Source organism: Gadus macrocephalus, chromosome 15 (assembly GCF_031168955.1).
Source record: "Gadus macrocephalus chromosome 15, ASM3116895v1".
In the NCBI taxonomy this organism is placed as follows: Eukaryota; Metazoa; Chordata; class Actinopteri; order Gadiformes; family Gadidae; genus Gadus; species Gadus macrocephalus.
In genome coordinates, this window is record NC_082396.1 from 14,527,109 (window position 1) to 14,548,477 (window position 21,369).

Sequence of the window (21,369 nt, forward strand, 5' to 3'; positions counted from 1 at the left end):
ATTATGTTTTTGATTGTTTCTTCCTGTTCAAACCAGGTTCAAACATCAGCGTTCTATCTATGAACAATTATGATCCATTTTCTAAGTGTTTTGCAATGTACATGACACAACTGTGATGAATATGAGTCATATTTGAATTGGTGTATCTCACCTTTGCATCATATCATCTTTTGGTGTTAAGCTTATACAGACTGGTACTGCATAGTGCAAATCATAGATTACCTACTCCCTGCGACTAATTCCAAAATGCCTCTATGGATCCATAAATCACACACTCATGTCTTCTGTAGGTCAATGCCGAAAGCAGCCGTCAGGTGTCGCTGTTTCGTCGCGCGTGGGCAAGGTCACACGGCGTTCCGTTACAAACGTGCGTGATTACTCCACCAGCACCGCGGCCGCCGTCGTCTCCTCCACACACCACACCGTCGTCTGCTCCACACTCGGTCGTCTCCACACCACACCACACTGTCACTGCACAGCCATGGCGGACAGTGCGAGCGAGAGCGACACCGACGGCGCGGGGAGCAGCTCGGCCACCCCGATGTCCCTCTCCTCGGCGTCCAATTCGGGGAAACCGAGTGTAGTCATCTCACAATTCCGATTAGAGGAATTAACAAACCGCCTGGCTTCTCTACAGCAGGAGAACAAAGTTCTGAAAATCGAGTTAGAAACGTTCAAACTCAAGTGCAAAGCCCTGCAGGAGGAGAATCGGGACCTTCGCAAGGCTAGCGTCACCATTGTAAGTAACACAAGCTAACTAGCTAACGCTAGCCCATGTTAGAAGGCACACTGCCCGTACACAAGTCCACCAGATAACGATGGTGTTATGTTGGTTACCAGTCTTAAATGTACACCGAGTCCGTTCTATGAAGAGCCGTGTTGTAACAACACCGTAGAGCCACCTCGGGTGGGCTGAGCATCAGGGAGAGGGCTACTTGGCTAAATTAGCAAATGAGCGGCTCGGCTAGCCTGACTGTCTGTGAGGGAGAGTCAGCCAGTTAGCACGCTTTGTTTTGTTTTGCCATGCTAATGAATAACGTTAATGGGTTTGCGCTTAAGTAGACGCCACGATGGAGACTGTCACATTGGATGATCAAAGGCATTCATAATTTGATTACTTAACAAATGGCTTGTTAAGGTGTTGTCACCACGTTATGCCACCAATGCTTAGTCCGATTGCTATGTGTATATTGTCTAGCCCTAGCGTTGTAGCATGTATCAATGCGTCACTCGTCCCCAATTATTTATCTATTATTCTCAGTTCAGGTGTAACCAATTTTTTCTTACGAACGTCTTGATAACGTGGGCCTGACTGGGTGGTCCTGCTGGGTGCCCAGCTCAAATACGGGCCAGTCCGCCTCATCACACTGCCCACCTCTTCTGAGCAGATATGGTTAAAGCTATCTATTCATATCTGATCGTCTTTCATTTTTAAACGTGTAATAGATTTCTCCGCCGTCCAACGTAAAAGCGGTCCTTGATCTCACTAATGGTTAGCTAGTCGATATGAAACCGACGTAGACGCTACACACATTTCGAACACCACAGCTGTGTTTCTCTTCACACCTTTTGTGTTAATTAAACCCCCGTTTAATTTCTCCACACAGCTGTCAGTCAGACGTTCTTTTTCATTTTCTGTGGTGCAAACGAATATTCTACTTCCTGTTTGACTTTGCCTCTTGTTGGCAAATCTCAGAGTGCAGATGTTGGAATGGGTGATTTGTTTGTGTATGTCTGTTCATCTGGATGTGTGTGGAGCACAGGTTTTTATTAGAAAACAACGTTTTGGACTGTATGTTGTGTTGTATACACCAGGCTCTCACAAGTCTGCTCTATTTGTGTCCTGTTTTGCAGCAAGCGAGGGCCGAACAGGAAGAAGAGTTCATCAGTAACACCTTGTTCAAGAAAATACAGGCCCTGCAGAAGGAGAAAGAGACCTTGGCCGTCAATTATGAGAAGGAAGAGGAATTTCTCACAAACGAGCTGTCAAGAAAACTCATGCAGGTGAGTCCTTTGCACAAGAGAATGCTTTATTTTTTAAAATAAAGCTCCTTGAATTGTTAGGGATTACTAATGCTCCATTGTAGCGTGAAAATGCATATACTAAGCCTTGCAATGTTACATTTAAGTATCATGTGCCCTCTGTATTGTTATGCTTTTGTTATACGGTATCGTTGTGTATGTCGTGGCAGAGTGTGCTGGGAGAGTCAACGCGTCACGACCAACTGTATTGGTTTTGCCCGACAGCGTAAAAGGCCTAAGATGAATACGGGTGCCAGCTTCTCTTAATGGCTCTCCAATTACTCTTGTTGTTTGGTCCAGAGGATTTTCCTCGTCTTCTTCTCCCAACATCAGGACATAGTCTGAACGCTGGCTTGTTACAAATACGGGGGATTGTATGGAGGGACCTGGGAGCTATGTGCCCGGATGGTGGTTTGTTGACGTGTTAAGATGCCTGAATCCGGCTTGGCCACTCACTCGTGTGCAAGCAGACCTAGGCTAAACGCTATGCAGATGGGTTTGTTTTTAGGCCTTTTGTTATCTCTCTTGTGTGCTAACATAAAACAGACCTACATCTGCTACTGCCCCAAAACCTGGCATGGACATGCGGGCCGTAGTTTATGTGCTAGCACTGTTGCACTCTGACGTGTCATACTGTGAAGTTATGTAGCAGTAAAACAAACTAATGTGCGGCATGATTGTATAGAGGGCTTGTGTTTGAATGTTTGTCCCAAGGCATTTCTCTAGAGATCCTGCATGATAAGGCTGACCAGAGAAAAATTCCCTAGAATATCAACACAATCACATTCCGCTGCACGCTTACTATGTCACCTAATGGGTGAGGTTCTGCGTTGCAAATAAAATCAGTAAGACTATTTGAATGGGGTTCTGGCATATGGGTTCATGTATGCATGGATACTGCACAGTTGGTCATGTGTGAACAGACAGAAGAAAGCTTGTTTGTCTTCTTGTGGAGATTTTCAGCCTTCTGCATATACATTTATTTTGAAATATTTCCTTTGAATGGATACTAGTATTCAGTTTTTCTCAATACTGAGTCATTCTTTCCACATTCCAAATACATGTCCCCATTTGGAATCCGTGCTGAGCTAGTTCCCTCTTTTAAACTCCAGCTTGGCCATTGTTTCACAAAGGCCATTCTTGTGAGAACTACCATCAAAGGAGTAATGCAGCATGGTACATGTAGCCCCCCCCCCTCTCTTTTCAATAGATTCCCTCTATGTAGGCCAAGTGGCACAATCCGACACCAGATCTGCCCGCTGTAGTCATCAAATTGTTTCTCGGTGACTCACACGTCTCCTCCTTCACCATTCCCATAACTCCTCTTCAACTGCCCTTCTGTTTCCTTCGTTTTTGATCTTGTTTCTGTCTTTATTCACCACATGCCCTCTCATCTCTCCACCTCAGCTCCAACACGAGAAGGCAGAGCTGGAGCAGCACTTGGAGCAGGAGCAGGAGTTCCAGGTCAACAAGCTGATGAAGAAGATCAAGAAGATGGAGAACGACACCATTTCCAAGCAGCTCACGCTGGAGCAGGTACGGGCGTGGATCAGTCCTCAGTCAGAAGATGAAGTCATAAAAGACACGCACACATTCAATGTACCTGCTGTATACTTTTTTTAATATTCTCTCAATAACATAGCCCCACATACGTCCGACAAGTCTAATAGGTCAGTGCTGTCATCGCATTGGGATGAGCGTATGTTGTGGCTCCCCAACCAACCAAGTGTGTGTCAGCATGACATTTGTAGAGTGACGTGATGCATTTCGCCTCGCTGCTGTAATCACTCGAGCATAACATTAAGTGCTGTAAAAAAAAAGAGACCAAGGTTAATTTCCCACAAAATATGTCAACCATCATAGTGTTCCTGTAATCGAGTCACTCGTAACCCACATCGCAGTGAAGCTACTCGCTCTACACCGGACCGTGGGCAGCACAACGGTTGCGTGGGTGGGTGCAACTGGGTTCATGAATACTCACCGTTGGCGTCAAGCTTTTTGTTTGGCCAAGTGCCGGACTCATGGTAACTTCTTTCTCCTCCAGCTGCGGCGCGAGAAGATTGACCTTGAGAACACATTGGAACAGGAGCAGGAGGCGCTGGTCAATCGGCTGTGGAAGCGCATGGACAAGCTGGAGGCGGAGAAGAGGTGAGGGTGGCTTGGCTTGCATTCAGATGAGAAAAGCACACCAAATAATCAGGGGTGGGAATCTCTTGGCACCTCATGATTCGATTTTGATTATGAGGTCTATGATTCTAAAGCGATTATCGATGCATCTTGATGCAACAATTTTTTTTGTTTGCATTTCCATGCGTGATTTTCAAAAATATATTTATACATCTCAGTTTGCTTCTCAGAGTTTGCTAATCACTTCCTACTTTTGTGATGATCATTAAAGACAACAGATTAATGAAATTATCTAATATTTTATTAGGGAGAAAGCTTTTGTCACAAATATGATTTTCTATGAACAGTGCAATAACCAATGCAGCTTGCATTACAACATCACAATATGGAAGTATGTAAAAAATAGGTTTCAGTTTTATTTTATTTCTAATCTTTCTTTTCTATGTCATTAAAGAAAAAGCTGCTCTTGAATTAGAAGGAGTTCTTGTGTCTGGCTGTGAATTTGCATGCATGCTATGCGTAGGCTGAATCGCAATCGTGTCAAGACAAATCAGATTGGCCATTACACACTGGAGATAAATTAAATAATTTTATAATCACAAAAAAGTGTCCCTCTGGCGAACAAATGTAAAAAAATAAATAATAATAATCTGATTATTAAGTTATCTGCATCGAGACGGAATCGTCCTAGAGAGAATTGCGATGCATCGAAGAATCGATTATTTTTCCCAACCCTACAGATGATATGGACATGTCAGGAGGATGGAAGCTTACATGTTGCAATATGGCTCCCCTTTCATCAGCTTTACTTTAAAACCATCAAAATATAGAATTATCCACAGCCGTTGTCATTTTCATTTTAAGCATACCCTAACCTAATGTACATTTATTTTATGTGGCCTTTCCAGGTTATTTGGTAACTCAAAGTACAGCTTCTCTTTATCTGGGTCCAATAAGACATAATAATACAGTAGGTAGACAAAATTAATTGGCTTTATTAATTCAGTTTGGTGTTCAAAAGGGTCAGCATGTGAAAGTGGTTCTTCCAGAACACTGCTATTCCATCTGTATCTCTTCATTTGATAACTCGGGTCAGGAGAGGGAGAATAAAGAGATATGTTGCAAAAGAGAAACACGTGTATACGGCATATAGCATTACACCCTGCCTTAAACCGTTACTTCACTCCCGTCCCTGAAATGGATGCTGTTTAGTCCTTGGCGGTTGGTATTGTAATAAGCATGTACCTCCTCACCTCCCTCTTTCTTAGCCCATCGCCTGCTTCGCCTCATGACTCACAATGACCTCATGTATATGTTTGGTTGTCCCTAGGATTCTCCAGGAGAAGCTGGACCAGCCCGTGTCTGCCCCGCCCTCTCCCAGGGATGTTTCCATGGAGATCGACTCACCGGAGAACATGATGCGGCATATCCGCTTCCTGAAGAACGAGGTGGAGAGGCTGAAGAAAAGTCTGCGCACCACCGAGCTACAACGTGAGTGACCCCCCCCCCCCCCCCCCCCCCCCCCCCCCCCCCCCCGACCAAAGGCCTCGTCTGGGATGGCCAATGGGTCTGACCTGCTACCATTGTAGCGCCTCGCGTTTGATAGGAGGCGAGAGAGAGACCAAACCCATCTCTGGGTTTGGTATGAGTTGACCTTCTCTGGGTTTGGTATGAGTTTACCTCCTCCGGGTTCGGTATGAGTTGAGGGTTGTTTATCCATCGACTGACCTGCCATTGTGGTCCCCGGAGGTCCCAGATAGTGGAGTTGAACTATTGTTTTTTTTCTAGATATATGCTCAGTCTGAAGGCAATATTGGTTTCTCGGGTCTTAAGCATTTGCCCTACATTTTGTATTCAAGAGAAATAGGAGTGCTCTGTTCAACGTCCAGGCTGATGAGTTCAGAAGAAGAGAAGATGTTGGAGATCTGTTTGTTTCTTTCCAAATAGGAATTGGGCACGGATAGGGATGGGAATCGAGAACCGGTTCTTGTTCAGAACCGGTTCCGAGTCAACCGATTCCTTGGAATCATTAGCAAGCCTGCTTAACGATTCCGCTTATCGGTTCCGGTCGCGGCAAATGCGTCATGACGTCACACACACCCTGCTTTGTTTTGGTTCAGAACGCAGCAAACATGGCGCCGCCGAGGAAGAAGCCATTGTGCGTTCACACCAAACGCGACGGGGCGACAAGATCCCATACAAAGTGAACGTAGAGACGCGTATCGGGCAAATTTTTCAGAGAGAAAACCGGCGACAAGTTTTTGTCGTGATGACAGCCAATCAGCGTTCAACAGCGTGACAACTGAGTGACATGTGTAACATAACAGCCAATCAGCGTTCAACCGTCAAACTCAGTGCCGTGCAGTCCGGGGTGAACTGCAGCATGGAGGAGAAAGTGATTGTTGCCGTTTGCGTCTCCCGGAGCTCTATATATAATAGTATAAAATATAATATAATTGTATATATAATATCACGGCCAACAGCTCTGTGCGCCTCCGGATGGTCGTAGCGTGGGGAGCTCTCATAGGGATTGGGCTTCTCGGGGTTTGTTTACCGGCGTTGCTATGGTTTCCGGTCTTGTGTGTTCCAATGGTTTATTAGGTAGGCCCATCTAATAAATCTCTGTCTAATCAATACGTCAGTTGAATTTTGTTACAAGTTGAATGCAAATGACCACTGTTAGCATTCCAAAAGGCACAAACTCTTACTTGACTTTTCAGTCAGTGTTTTTAGTTTTATGGCACATAATGATGGCATTTGGGCTTAAAAAGCCAAACATCTATTTTTTTGTCTAGACCAATTGATTAGAAAATCTACAATTTCCTAATACTAGCCGCACTTCTGATCAGATATGAAAGAGATTTAATACAAACAAACACATTTGTACTTATTTTCTCACCCAATGAGAATCAATAAGAGAATCGACAAGGTATCGGATCGATAAGCAGAATCGGAATCGTGAAATTCTTATCAATTCCCATCCCTAGGCACGGATGCCGTGGGACAACCTCCATATATTATTTGTTGACTATGTGGTGAACATGTGGGTCAAAATGACCCACCTGGCCTTGAAGGCTGGTCACTGTGACTTGAAGTGAAAGCACTTCAGATCATCTGACACGTTCGATAGGCCTCCCTTCATGTCCCGATGGTCCGCTTTCATGTGGGCTATTTCTGACCGGGTGGCGGCCATGTTGTTTGCGATTCTAGACCGCACCGCTTGTAGGTGGGCATTAATATTCCCCCTGTTGGTGTTGGTGCCATTAGAATATTTTAAATCTTTCCCCTCAGGGAGGATAGAATACTTTCTTCAGCCGTACCTGAACGTCTGGTCCGGCTGGGATGCGATTGGGACCATGAAGTGCTATGGCCATATCCGTATTTTCAAAGCTTTTCCGCCGTTCACATCGATGTAACTCGTATAATTAACTTGCGGTGTCTATATTCTCGGTTCAGGGAACCTTAAGGCTGGTCTTCATATGAAAATAGCAGTTCAGAAGGAAAATATTGGTGATTCCACCGCTCAAGAGGAATGTAGGTCAGAGTTGGATCTGGGCCACCTGGGTTGGACAGGAACACCACACAGGCTCTGGTGGCGACCCGGGCAACACGGCTCGCATTCCAACCCCCGGTCTGGGCGCGTCTCGCTGAGGTCACGCCGTCTCCTCTTCTTCACACGCCACCAGAAGACGGCCCTTGCCCTCGTCCTGGCAGGACCTCCACCGCTCTAATACACTTGTGGTTGCCGCCGTCCTGACACGCGACACTGCTCCGTAACCGATAGGCACACGGGCATAGAGAGTCCTAGGGGGCCTGTGGTACCGGTGACCAGTGTCGGGGCGGTGCCGCCTGGTGCACAGTGTGTTCCCTGACCTAATGCACTTCTGGAGGCTTATCTTGTGTTTGTTTGCACTGCAGTGCTTGCAGTACTACTCAAATGCTTGTGTTGTGTACATTTCAAACCCTATTTTGACGGGGGTGCTGCTTATAATGACCTCTCTTGGCAGTGTGTCCTCCTGGGTGAGGCTAGCACAGGCTGACGCAACCTTTTATTTCTTCATTGGCATGACTCAGAAGTCATTTCCTCAGTTCAATTGGGTTATAGATTCTCTTTTAGTGCTTTATTCTTACTTTTATTTCATGGCATGACAAGTTTTTTTTTGCCCTTTACTCAAGCATCTTTACCTTGCTTACATTTGTCACCTCTACTCCCCATTTCATTTTGCCATCATGCAACCAGTTCTCTTTAGAGCATGTTTATTGGAATACAAAGTTGATACCACTAGAGGGAGCCTCTTCTTTGCATTTTCCCACTGGGCATGGAGGCTGAGTTCAGGATCAGGAGTCATGGATACAGACAAGCTGATGAAATCAAGGCAGCACTAATGCAGTGGGCCTCATAGCCCACTGCATTATTTCAAACTGGTCTTGTCCTACTTTGAAAACGAGAATACTCTTTCTGCCCCCTTTTTCTTTTTTTTTTATGGAACTCAGATATTGGGTTTCACAAATGTCCGCCATCCTCGTGAACAGAACTCTTTTTCCGTTGTGTTTGTTGTGCCTGTGTGTTTGATCCGTTGTTCCAGCCGCTTGTGTGTGGTCGCTTGTTATTTACTGCCATGATTAATCGGATCCATTTCCAACGTCGACCACAACTGACCCTGACGCCCCCCCCCCCCCCCCGTGTGTGGTTCCACAGACACGGAGAAGCGAGCCCAGTATATCGAGGAGGAGCGGCACATGAGGGAGGAGAACATCCGGCTGCAGAGGAAGCTGCAGCGGGAGATGGAGCGCAGGGAGGCGCTGTGCCGGCAGCTGTCGGAGAGCGAGTCCAGTCTGGAGATGGACGACGAGAGGTACAGCATCCCCGGCCGCACCGGGGCGGGGTCTCTTCTCTGGACGGGAATCGTCTAATTTAATAAAGTCAATATGCAGTGTTTTATGGACGCGGTGTAGATCTCGGTGTAACGTGTGTGTGTGTGTGTGTGTCCCCTCCTCCCCCCCTCTTCAGGTACTTCAACGAGATGTCCGCGCAAGGCCTGCGAGCCCGGACGGTGTCCAGCCCCATCCCCTACACCCCCTCCCCCAGCTCCAGCCGACCCATATCTCCTGGTGCGTATGCTAGACCCCCCCCCCACACACACACACACACACACACACACAGTTTGACCCTGTGTTTACCGAGTTATGTAACAGAATGAACCTTCATATTTGCATCCCACACACTTTGATATGATTTTTATCAGACGTGTTGTACAAGTGGCCACAGCACACTCCTTTTTACAGACGATAGCATATCGGACACCATCGACATCCATCTAATAAGGTACAAAGTTTGATGATAATAGGGGAATATTATGCATGTTAATATGCAGTGTTGCTGCCGATCACCATATCGTTTGCTTATCGCCTGGACAGAAAAAGTACTTCGTCATTTCCTATTCACTAACGAGGTCAGACTTCCAAAACTGTCAAAACAAACAAATGACCACCTCGCTTAACCATTGGACAGAAAACAATGGTATTAGGGGATACATGTCTTCATAGAAACTAGGCTAGCGTGTGATTTTATTTGTTTCCACTCACCGTTTAGCCAGAGACGGTTGATGCACAACCGTCTCTGGCTAGGCCCCAGAAAGAACAGCCAATCGCTCCAGTTTTTATTGTGCATATAAAGCATAGAGTAGATATCCCCGGTAGCTGGAATGTCCCTTGAGAATGCACATCGCCCCCTTGACAAAATAACACTTTGGTTTCCGCCACATTGTGCTTTGACCAAATCATTTAATCCATGTTGGAACCTGTCCAAACATGATAACTGGAGATGGACTAAGGGAACCCGTGGGCTGGTGCTACTTGGGTTCATGTTCACACACAAACCCCCACTGAGAGGTGTTGTTGAATTCAAGTGAATATTTCCAGAGCAAAGAGGCACGTTGTTTCAAGGTATGGCTGAGCCACGGTCTCATAGGGTTGATGATTTTAATAAATCTGTTCTGCTTCAAGTAGCAGGCCCTGGCAGGTGGAAGGCATCTGCTGCCTTTTTAAATGTACATTGTGTTCGAGTTAACTGACCCTCAAAGGCCATAAATTCCAGGCAAGGTCCAACGCTTCAGGAGAAATTCCTCTGAGTGAGAATTGATTTAAAGTAGTCTGGTAAAGGTGAGCTTGTTGCTTTTACTCTCCTAATAAGGGTTTCTGCACAGACTTCACATTCAGTAACATTCCTCCACAATATTGTTTTGCTTAAATCACCAAATGTAACAACCATACATTGAAAAAATTCTGCTTGCACGTTAATAGTATACCCCAAAGGTCAGGGCATCTTCCCCTTTGGCCAGTAGAGTGGAACTCGAATGCTGTTTGACATTTTCCCACACTACAGGAGACTCGAGGATTACACAAGAAGCCTATCCGAACAAGCACTTTGATGGCTAGCTGGTGCTAATGAATCCAACACATCATGACTTCCAAGGGCTTGTCGTGAAGGGTGCCAGAGCTTTGTTATGGGTGCTCCTCCGAAATCATGAAGTGCATACTTTGAAACATGTGTTTTCTGGTGGCACAATCATTTCACCCATCCAGTCTTACCCCTGTGTCCCTTGCGGTGTTTAGAGTGTTTCGTATGAATCAGCAATATAGGAGATTCCTTAACACTCAGATGTGTGCCTGGGGACTCGTACCGATTTTGACTAGTGGTCAGCAATGTTGTTCTGACCACTAGTTGCAGAGTCTGACCTACCCTCACATTTTTTTATCATAACATTCATGGACTCAATGAGAGTCAATGGTTTTTATAAAAAAAAAAGGTTGAAAGTGGGGCATATAAAGTAATGGTTTTGTTTATTTTCATTTATATTAATTTGTATTTTGGTTTATTCTATTTAATGTATCTTGTACTTTGGACAATAGTATTGTGACACAATAATAGGTTAAGGTTAAGGCTATAGTCAACTGAAGAAAATCTTGGTTGACCGATATCCTACCAACTCTACAACAAATCAATTGGATAGAAATTAATAGTGATACATCTGACCGTTATCTAGTGTACTCTACCCGGTAGCCTAAATATCACATAATGGTGTTTGGCGGAAGGCAGTCGGATTCAGAGCCACTTATTGTCACTTAAATGTGAAGCGGGTCACACCAGACATACCTCTGAGCGTTGCTTAGTAGGTGCACAACACAAGACTAAGAGCCTTGAATATAATTCTTATTATCATTAATGCTATTTCTAACACAATATAGCCCATCACTCTAAATGAAATGCATCAGTCTGCATATGTCCCTCCCACCCCAAAAAAATTATGGATCAAGAAGTGCAGTTTTCCTCATGAAAGTAACACGAGCGATTGGCTGACCAATGAGAATTCTGTCGAACAAATGCACATCGACCAATTTATTGACCACTCGACAAGAACTTGACAGCCTTATGAGCAATTATCAATTTTGTTTGTACTTTCCTTAAAGGGAACTACTTGTTTCCTCTTTATCTTTATCTTTGGGTCATCCGTCTACTGTAGTGGATATCGGTCCTGTACACACCGTGGGGTTTAAGTCGGGGCCTTCAGTAACGAACTCCACCAACGGCCAAACACTCGGACATGCACACAAATGTCATATTAGGTGCCGATACAGCCACCACAGCCACAATATGCGCTACTGCATGACATCCACAACAAGACAGTTGATCTTCAGCAACAACAGCGCACACCACTTTGCATTACCGCAGAGCTAGAGTAATGCAGCATCACCATCAGAGCTTTCCTTATGTCACTCCACAACCAGATTGCACCATCACACACATGACACAAAAACAAGTGTTCACAGTTATTGTTATTTTCACCGGATGCTTTTGCAACTTCAATGGATTCAGTAGCCTATAGCGATAATATTACAAGTGCAACGCCAGTTCATTGACAAAAATGAAATCTACAAGTAGGCCTTTATGCTACATATTTTACAACAGCTATTCCAGCCAGAATATTAACCCTACAGGAGTAGTAGTGAACGGGTTCATTTAATATGCTTATTAAGCAGCATCCACACAGCATTACCATCAAGCCTACTGCCCAAATTCCAGCAATATATTTGTGTTTCCAACCATTACAAAAAATGCGTTATAAACTAAAGTACCACAACAACATTATCGCTCCTACACAGTGCAAAGTAAAACTCACCCATCACCCATGGCCTGATGTTTTAAAGCTGCCTTGGTGAAGCTGTTAAGACTGCTAATTCCAGCGCTGTTCCATGTCCCCTCACTGATGTTGAACAGCAAACACGGCCAGCAGAATAGCTTGTTCTGAACTGTGCCAGCCGTTAGCCAGTCATAGCGGCTATAGTTGCACTCTGTAAAGTGCCGCACAAAACCTTTTTACCGGCCAGGGTCAGCCCATCCAGCTTCGGTGTAGGTCTTCCTCTTGAAATGATATCCGTCTTCTCTCCAAACGATCGCCTTGAAAAAGGCAAACGAAGGAGATCAGAAACAGGATCGTTGGGTGCTGTGAAGGCAGTGGCCATAGTAGTTCACTATCAACTCTGTACCGCCAACGATTCAAAATACGCTGATGACATCACCGGGGGCCAGCGCCGGCATATTGCTGGGCCCTGGGGGCGTTCTATTGCTACACATCAACATTTGATTGGCTGATTACACACGTCAGTCAAATTTATCATCCAATGGGAGGTGGCAGCTTCAGCAGCGAAAGGCTAGCAATACCTTATGAGGATACATTTTTATCGTAGTAAATATAGGCCAATGTACACATATAAACGGCAAGAGATTAATTATTGCAGACTTGATTATGTGCTTTGTTAATGCATACACTTATTGACCTATCTAATGGAGTACCATTTTGTAAACACATTAATACTGTATCTTATCCATCCATCACCCCGTTGACTGAAATTGATTCCTGCCTGTTCTCTTCTTCAGAACAAACATTGACCGTAGACCCCTGTGCTCGGTGTTCCTAAACGCCCGCATGGTTGTTTTTCCCCTTCTCAGGTCTGTCGTACAGCGGCCACACAGTGGGCTTCACTCCCCCGGCCACCTTGTCCAGAGCCGGCATTTCCCACTACAACCCTCCAGCCCTTCACGTCCATGGAAGCTCCTCGCACGCTGTAGCGGTAGGTCAAAAGGACGCTGTGCATGCTCCCAGTGTTCATTAAGCAAAACCAAATAAGCCCATAGCATGGCTGATAGCTTGTTGCATTAATCCTGCAACTTAATGAATAACATTGAAGTGTACTTTTAGCTTGATGTGTTCAGCAGTTATGCTTAAATGACCTAATTGTGACACATCTTAACCGAGAGGTTCCCCAATCGCCTCCAAATGTCCACATTTCATTCCAAATTAATTTCGGCTTTAAGAAAATGTTTTTTCAATGCATTAGATCAAATCGTTTTTATTTTTTAAATATTAAGGGAAAGTACCATATTTCATGTCTTGCTGATGAATCATGATTCATATGAGCTCTCGGAAATTATTATCACCCCTTACCCCTTTACTTTGCCTCTGGGTGCAATTTTCCTTCCTTGCAATGTCGCTAAGCTGGGTGACCAATTACCGTACTCATGGGGTTGTGCCAGGCCATTCACTTTAGAGCTCCTGTTGAAGGATTTTAGAGTTCAAGGAAGTACAAACCACACAAAAAACGTAGAAAGTACAAACCAACAGTAAGGAAGTACAGTCTTCACAAAATAGTGAGGAGAAGGGGGATTCAGGCCACATTCCTACAATCTTTAGTCTTTCTTCAAGTTCTTCATTTTTATTTGCCCTCTTGGTATTATTTTATTACATTTTAAAATGCAGTTTCAAACACTTTAAACATTAACTAAAGAGTTGCAAGTTGTTTATTTACAGAGCCAAAAAAAAATTGTTTTTAAAATTGCACCTTAAACGTTGACTTGGTATCACTACTTCACACTGTTCTGTAATCAATCCCTGATTCCATTGGGAAATATAATCCTACAGCGTTTTGGACCTGCCTATGGACTGCTGACGTCTCCAGTGCTTGCACCGCAGGAATTACTTTTATTTCAGCACCTTCCTATGGAGTTTTGTTCACTTTGGAAGTGAGCTCCGGCTTACTTAGTTTAGCACACAAGGCTTTTAGGGGCAATAAAACACTAATGGGGTCAAGCAAAGAGTGAATGCGGATTTAAGCCTTCTATCTCCCAGATTTATTATTTTTTTATACTCTGATTTATTATTTCACCTGCCCCTTACCTTTTTGTTTGTCATCAAATTTATAACGTCAAATTTGCATTGGATTGCATCTGATTTATTGATTAGATATGAAGATTAGATATGAAGATTTTGCCTAACAACCCCTACTAAAACTGGATGCACCAATCGCAGAATCATTTTTAATGGTTAAAAAACATATAAATAATTATGTTTGTTATGGAAATCATTGCGTGCTGGTTATTTGAGAGTTAGAGATTATCATTTGTTGAGCCAACAAATGAATTAAATGCGTTCCTTTTTAATAAAAGACTTGTGTAGCTACTGTTGACTCAGGGTATGTTCCTATTAGGGAACTCAACTGGGCCTTGTGATGAGGAGGCTGACTCATGCTGGATATGGTCGCATGGATTTATTTAGGGAGGCCTGTATCTGCTCTGGGCATATGGTGGAACCCATCATCTCTGGATGGTGTTCACTACCTGCTAATGGACATCACGTTCCCAGAACTTGTATAAGAGGTGCTCAACACACTTCCCATCTTGAAAGCACCAAAGAGCCCGGGTCTTATCAATGACCTCCTTATTGCGGACGCCTCACCCTGTCTGCTGGCAGATTGAAGCTCTCTGGTCCATCGTAGTCCAAAAAAACATGTCTGCTATAAAAGCTGTATGATGCCAGCTTTGTTCCTTAAGGTTCATAGTTTGCTTTAATTGTCCCCTGGCTTTATTGCAGGATTTGCTATGTCAGAGTGTCCGAAGATTTCAGATGTGAACTCTGATAGTTAGGGTTAGGGGGTCATTTGGACAAAACAAGACACATACAATACTATGCTATTCTATTACATTTTTTAGAGGAGGTCTGCTATCCTTAAAGCACCGGTTTCTTATTGGCAAGCTAGTGGCCTTCAGCTCTCAATTAGTACAACAATCGGCGTGGTGTATATATGGGCATGCTACTTACTAACCCTATTACTGTATTTCTACTTGGATGATTATTATATCCCAACCCAGGCAACCTTTAGAAAACCTCTACTTCCCCCTCGTTCCCTCCCCCAGTCGTTCTCGAGTTGACTACTGTTCTCTCCTGTGCTGGTAGCATTCAGGTCACTCTGGCCAGTCTCCCGTAAGTGTCGGGTCGAATTCATTCTGTTAAACCCATTGGGATTAACCATTAACACGGCTAAGAGCCCTGCAGTTGAGAAAATGACGCTGATGTGATACGCCTGGCTGAATCTTGATCAGCCACTGTTGAGTAATTGGCAGCCCCTTATCACTTAGGCATTCTGAGGCCTCGGGCCTGACATATTGAATGAGAACTCAAACCGGAGGATATTTTCTCCTGAAATCTGTTCATGAATACACACCCCTATTGTTGCCAAATTTCGAAAAGGAATTTTGATTCAGAAGATTATGAACTGCATCATTAATTCTCGCATGAAGACAAATATTTGCTCTTTCCTCGTACAGCCTACACCAGCCTATACCGACGGTAGTAAGGCATCCAAGTTCCTAGTACAACCTGTTTTGTTCGTCTCGTTGTAGCGGACTGTACAGCTTGATTAGCAACGCCCTCTGCACTGGGTCCACCCAAGACATTGAGCCAGGCCTCGACCTAGATTCTCGCACAACTATTACATTTAATTTCCTGTGGGCTGCTTTTCTCAGCATCCCTCTTCTTACCATCTATCTCCTTACAGTGCTGCCCCTATGATTCCTAAATGGACTGTTTAAGGGTTTCAACCAATGGCTTCACTGAAATGAAAACTGAGTCTTTTGTTTCTTCGTCTCTCGCCACTTACTTCGCCTCCTGCGTCATTCTTGAGAAGCAGAAGATTGGGTTCTTTGGACGCGTGTGGAAAGATGCAAAAAAAACTGATTACCAGGTCAATAAAATCGGTTACAGTCTGCCATTAGTGAGAACCCAGAACTAGCCATTTTTAGATAAATGCCACTTTGGGACACGCACCACGTGCAGTCCCACAATAATCCCCCGGCCACTGAGCCTACAACTGTGTCTAATAACGTGACTGGGGAAATGTCAAGCAGGTTGTATGTCAACAACCTTTAACAACTGTCCTTTTTCTCCTATACTCCTTTTATAGAGGCCCTCCCCGCGAAGAAGCACCAGCCCCGACAAATTCAAGCGTCCGACCCCGCCGCCCTCCCCCAACACGCACTCGGGGACCCTGGCGGCCCAGCCCGCGCTCCCCCCGCCCGCCCAGCCCATGGTCCAGTCCATGTCCTCCCCGGCAGCCATGTCTCAGCAGGCCTCCTCCTCCATGCAGCAGCAGCCCCCCGCCCAGCCTTAAGGCCCCCGCCCCGAGGTGACCCCCGCCCTGCCCCTACCCCCCCCCGCCAACACGTGTGACGTGGAACGCCCCCGGCGCTTACAGCAGAAAGCAGCTTCCATCCTTATCAGCCCCCCCTCCCCCTCCCCCTCCTCCCGGAAGTCACATGTCTCTTCACGCTCTTCTCTTGCCGACTCCAAACAACAACGGCGCAAAGAAAAATAAAATGGAAACAAAAAAAAGTGGCTTATGTGGTTTGAAGTTTGCGGGGTGGGGGTAAGGTGGTGGGCGGTGCCGGACCAAGGCGCCACGGCACCCTGGAGGAAGCTGGCTCCGCCTCGGGCGGTGCGCAATGTTGGTTAAAACGCTCTTAAAAAGGAATGGACTGACTGAAAATGAAGCGCTTCTGGGATTGGTAGGCTGGTTGTCTGTTCATCTTCTGTCCTTGTACATGTATAATTGTTCTGTTTTTTTGTTGTCATATTATTGTTTTTTCGCTTGGGACTTTTGCCGATTGGAATTGTTGTTGTGGCACTCATGAGGAACGTGACACAGCATCTCATGGTAGTGTTTTTATTTCTGATTTCATGGATGTTCTGATGAATCAACCGATGGATGTATAGCTTGATAGGCCGGTGGATAGATGTGTCCATCTGCTCCATGCCTAATAATACCGCATTTGATTGCAGTACTGTGCCCCTACCCACTATAGCTCACCTTACTTATTTTGTCTCTAAAGCATCGTACGCATTCGCCGCCAACAGTTACACGCAGCTCTGATGAGTCTTTGAGCGGAAATGGAGGACTCATCAACTAGGAAACAGTTCACTGAGTTACAGGGCGTCGACCAAACCCTACTAGCCACCCGTATATATATATACATTTTCTTTACGATAAGCAGATCCAAGGCTGTGCTGCCTTAAAAAAAACAAATGTATACATAAAAGATTCAGCAGTGACCTAAAGGAAATCAGATCATCGGTACAAACACAACTTACTCGTCACCTTCGGTAGGCGAGTGTAACGGGATGTTGCAACATATTCACGTCACTTGCGACTCTCCTCCGCTCTTCCTCTGTAGTTCTGAAAGCTTCAATCATCCTATGGATATTCCTCATCAGAAAAAAATACCATAATGCTCTTTACACTAAATATACATACTGCTAAAACATTCTTAATGAATGGTACTGTTGAACTAAATTTCTATGTATGATTAAAAGCTCTTGAAGACTACTGACCTGCCTTGTTTTTATGAATGGATTGTACTTGGTATATGTTGTGGGACATTTTAGGAATTGGGAAACCATAAATGAAAGTACATATTTACTTGATTTCAAACTAGATCAGACCTGAGTTTCATTAGGTCGAGTCTCACCTTGAACCTGGCACTTGGCTTTTATAACCAATATAAATCGAATGGGGGGCCAAACGACCCCAAACCAATCAAAACATTGACTTGTAAACAGTATCCAAAGGCACAGCACGAGTCCCTGATTTCTTAAGAGATCTTGTGTTATTTGCACAGCTACACACTGTTCTCCATTACAGCTCATGCTGGCTCACTGAAGCGGTCCAAACTGGAATGGAGATTTGAAGGGCAGTCATGCTAGGTGCTATGGTGACCTTGACATGGGGAACCGCCACTGAGCTTGGTTACAGAACAGAAATTAAAATAAACTGCCCAATTCATACAATCTGTGCGTTTCCCTCTGGGGTGTATCTGGGTATTTGTACGTCCCTGTAACCCTGCTGAGTTTCACAGGAAAGACGGGCTAGCTGGAGTGATGTATTCCAAGATATATTTTCACATGTCAGTGTTGCATTTGTATGACGATCGACGATGCATGAGCGCTTCGGAAAGCTGTGTACAACCTGCATCCAGCTTGGGTCATTGGGAACCCTTTGCATTGTAGTAAATATGTGTGGTGGACCACTGAAAAGGCTTTACAGTATAATATAAATATGTGCTATACTGTTAATGTAGTCGTCATTCCGTGAAAGTATTGCTTCAGACTGATGATGGGAACAAAATCTTAAGTTCCCGTCCTCATCACTGATTAGTGACATTATTTTGGGGGATACAAAAAGCAAGAATATTGTAATCAAACGTTACTACATTGTATTGCCTTTTGTGCAGTAAATCAAATATCTTAGCAAGAGAACTCATGTCGAGCCAGAGGGGTTAGGTCTGGCCTAAGCCTACATCAGACAATATCAGAAAACACATGCCTCTGAATCCCCAATTACTACCAGCTTTATAAAGCATGTCATGAATATAAGGATCTCAAAATGCAGCATGAGGGTTTAATTAACTTGTTCTCTTCAACTGTCGCTGTTCAGCGTTAAGGGGATTATAGGGTCTTAGTCGGCCGAACATTCTTTGCTGTGGACTTTTGACTGTTGGAAAGGCATCAAAGTTCCACAAAGAATTAGTTTAAAAATGTTTTAAATTGGACTATCTGCACACATCTCAAAATCACCATTGTGATTTTCTGTCATAATTATTTTATGCCTAACATTATATCTGTTGCCTTTCTCCAGTAGCCTACGGGTTGGGTTAGCGTAGTTGCCTCCACTTTGGTCTCTGACCACTACCAATATTCCTCTAGTTAGACACCAAATATAAATGATGACCAATCTGAATAGCCACATCAAACTAGGCATTTAGGCTGCGTGACCTAGGCTATAAGCTCAGAATCCCATTGGCCAATTATTTTCATGTCACTTCTAATAATTGTATCGAAAGGATAATTTCCATACAATTTAGATTATTTTTCAACTCTGCATTTTTCCTTCTTCATCAAACTCTTCAGAGGAAGGGGCCCAGTGTGAGGTCTGCCCATCCCGAAGCTCATCTGTGACTATTAACTCGTTACCACGTTATTGCGTCAGTGCACGTTATTGCGTAGTGCGCGTTACCACGTTATTAAACGTAACATGTAGGCCATTTATTGTGGTATTATTTCTAATCCATTTTAGCAAGAAGGGCGACTATTTGTATGTCATTTTCCTTGATGTATTGAACACATGTATAAACGGTCATAGGCCTTTTATTTTGTCAAAATTATGAAGCTTATACACACAACAAATCATTGTTTTATTTGACTTGGCATAGTATTAAACCGTTTTCAATAATTTTCATTTCAGCATGATGATGCTGACATTATACAAATCGCATAATAGCAGTAAACACCAACATAAGGCTCATACCGTCGTTTATTTCCTCAACGGCCAGAATCATATGCGCGCGTCCCACGCTCACTCACAGCTTCCTCTTGTTTCTTCCGTCGCGCGCGTGAATCCGGCCAGCGAGAACAGCTTTGAACCGGTTTGTTCGGTGGCTGCAAGGCGCCAGCTGTGGGCTTGAGGAGTCAGACAGCCAGACAAGCCTCAGTGCGGCCACCTCAGGATGCGCGGCATCCGTGGGCGATGACTTTATGTGTATTAGCTCGTGCTGGCTAATGCTGCACACCTGAGGCTCGATCCAGGGAGAGGACCCTATATCGACCCTCCCTGCAGACTCCATACCCGAGTCTTGATCCCGGGAGAGGACCCCACATGGACCCTCCCTGCGGACTACAGGACTGAGGCTTGATCCGGGGAGAGGAGGTCCCCACATGGACCCCCTGCGGACTACATACCGGAGTCTTGATCCTGGGAGAGGACCCTACATGGACCCTCCTCCCTGCGGACGGGGAACCTCCTCAGCAGGTGCTGCTGCTGCTGTTGTTGCTGCTGCTGCTGTTGTTATTGTCGAGGTAGGTGCCTCATGCAGGCTCATCTTACCATTGTATGGGTTCTGGGTTTGCATTGTTGTTATGTTGAGCTCAACTTAAAAAATCAGACGTCGGATTCTCTCTGATATTATGTAATTTTTGAAAACATTATATAGTTCCCAAAGCAACAAAAAAAAAAAAAGGGAAGGGTATTGACATTTGGAGTTTCAGGAACCATTTTACAAACAATCATTTGACGTGGATCCTTTTTCCTTACTTTATTTAACATGTATTATAGTCATTGCTGTTCCTTTAAAGTAGCGACTGCAGTGGTGGAGTAAACAAAGGCTGGTCGATGGGGTTGATGGGAAGCTTTTGAACGCTCGATGAACTCCTGAAGGGAGGAGAGATGTGCTACTGCAATACTTCTGCAATAGGCTTCTGCGCACACAGACGCCGTAGATACAAAATATTAATGTATAAAGATCGGGAAAGTATCTTTAGCTAACGCACAACGCAAATACAAATGTATCTCGTTGTGTCCGTTCGGTGTCTGACGGTGCAGAATTTGAAGGGGCCAGATTTGAGGTGAATCTATAATGTAATCAAAGGCAGACCAACTGTCCAGTTGACGTTCTCTCCTCCTCAAAGGTGTGGTTTTAGAGAGAGAGAAACAAAAAGGACTGCCCATTATGTGTTTGGTGCAGTCAGTCTACAATCAGGACTTAATACAGTCTGACCTGCCGGCTCTGCCAGGCAAGCCCTGCCCGCAGCCTTAACTACATCAAGGCTTTGCGTGAGTATGCGTTTTTGAAGGAACAACGAAACAGTCCGTGTTATTCATGTGGAAATCAATAACCAATGACTTGTATTTTTTTTGACCAGTGTTCGACAAAAGTTTATTTTTTGATTACAAAACTTCATTTGATCATGCACCAGACATCTCTCTGGTTTAATTTATGCATACATGTTTTATTTTACTTTATTGATACTTAGAAATACTAATTCCAACTTTCTTCCC

General features: G+C 44.5%; 2 protein-coding genes across 4 annotated transcripts in view; both read left to right on the top strand.

Annotated features, from left to right (window-relative positions):
- The first annotated feature begins 298 nt into the window (after positions 1 to 298).
- Positions 299 to 17,865, top strand: LOC132473476 (coiled-coil domain-containing protein 6-like). Its single transcript, XM_060073645.1, has 9 exons — positions 299 to 739; positions 1,855 to 2,004; positions 3,430 to 3,558; positions 4,067 to 4,170; positions 5,480 to 5,640; positions 8,849 to 9,005; positions 9,161 to 9,261; positions 13,160 to 13,281; positions 16,447 to 17,865. The coding sequence occupies exons 1-9, from the start codon at positions 482 to 484 to the stop codon at positions 16,651 to 16,653; spliced, it is 1,389 nt and encodes a 462-aa protein (XP_059929628.1). The 5' UTR covers positions 299 to 481; the 3' UTR covers positions 16,654 to 17,865.
- Positions 17,866 to 19,864: 1,999 nt separating this feature from the next.
- LOC132473472 (monocarboxylate transporter 9-like) overlaps positions 19,865 to 21,369 on the top strand; it is a 9,948-nt gene continuing 8,443 nt past the window's right edge. The window contains exon 1 of one of the 3 annotated variants that reach the window (XM_060073637.1): positions 19,865 to 20,390. Coding sequence is in view for 1 of the 3 variants with exons in the window: in XM_060073636.1 (XP_059929619.1) it covers positions 20,250 to 20,343 (94 nt within the window). In the remaining 2 variants the exon portion in view is untranslated. Of the gene's footprint in view, positions 20,391 to 20,422; positions 21,145 to 21,369 lie in introns of those variants that run through there. The other 2 variants (XM_060073636.1, XM_060073638.1) reach the window with 2 other exon arrangements.

What these genes read in the sequence shown, in the direction of transcription:
- LOC132473476 (XM_060073645.1), top strand. Translation starts at nt 482, where the DNA reads ATGGCGGACAGTGCGAGCGAGAGCGACACCGACGGCGCGGGGAGCAGC. An exon ending in TGTCAAGAAAACTCATGCAG is followed by an intron (nt 2,005 to 3,429) that starts GTGAGTCCTTTG and finishes TCTCCACCTCAG; the next exon opens with CTCCAACACGAGAAGGCAGA. An exon ending in GCGCACCACCGAGCTACAAC is followed by an intron (nt 5,641 to 8,848) that starts GTGAGTGACCCC and finishes GTGGTTCCACAG; the next exon opens with ACACGGAGAAGCGAGCCCAG.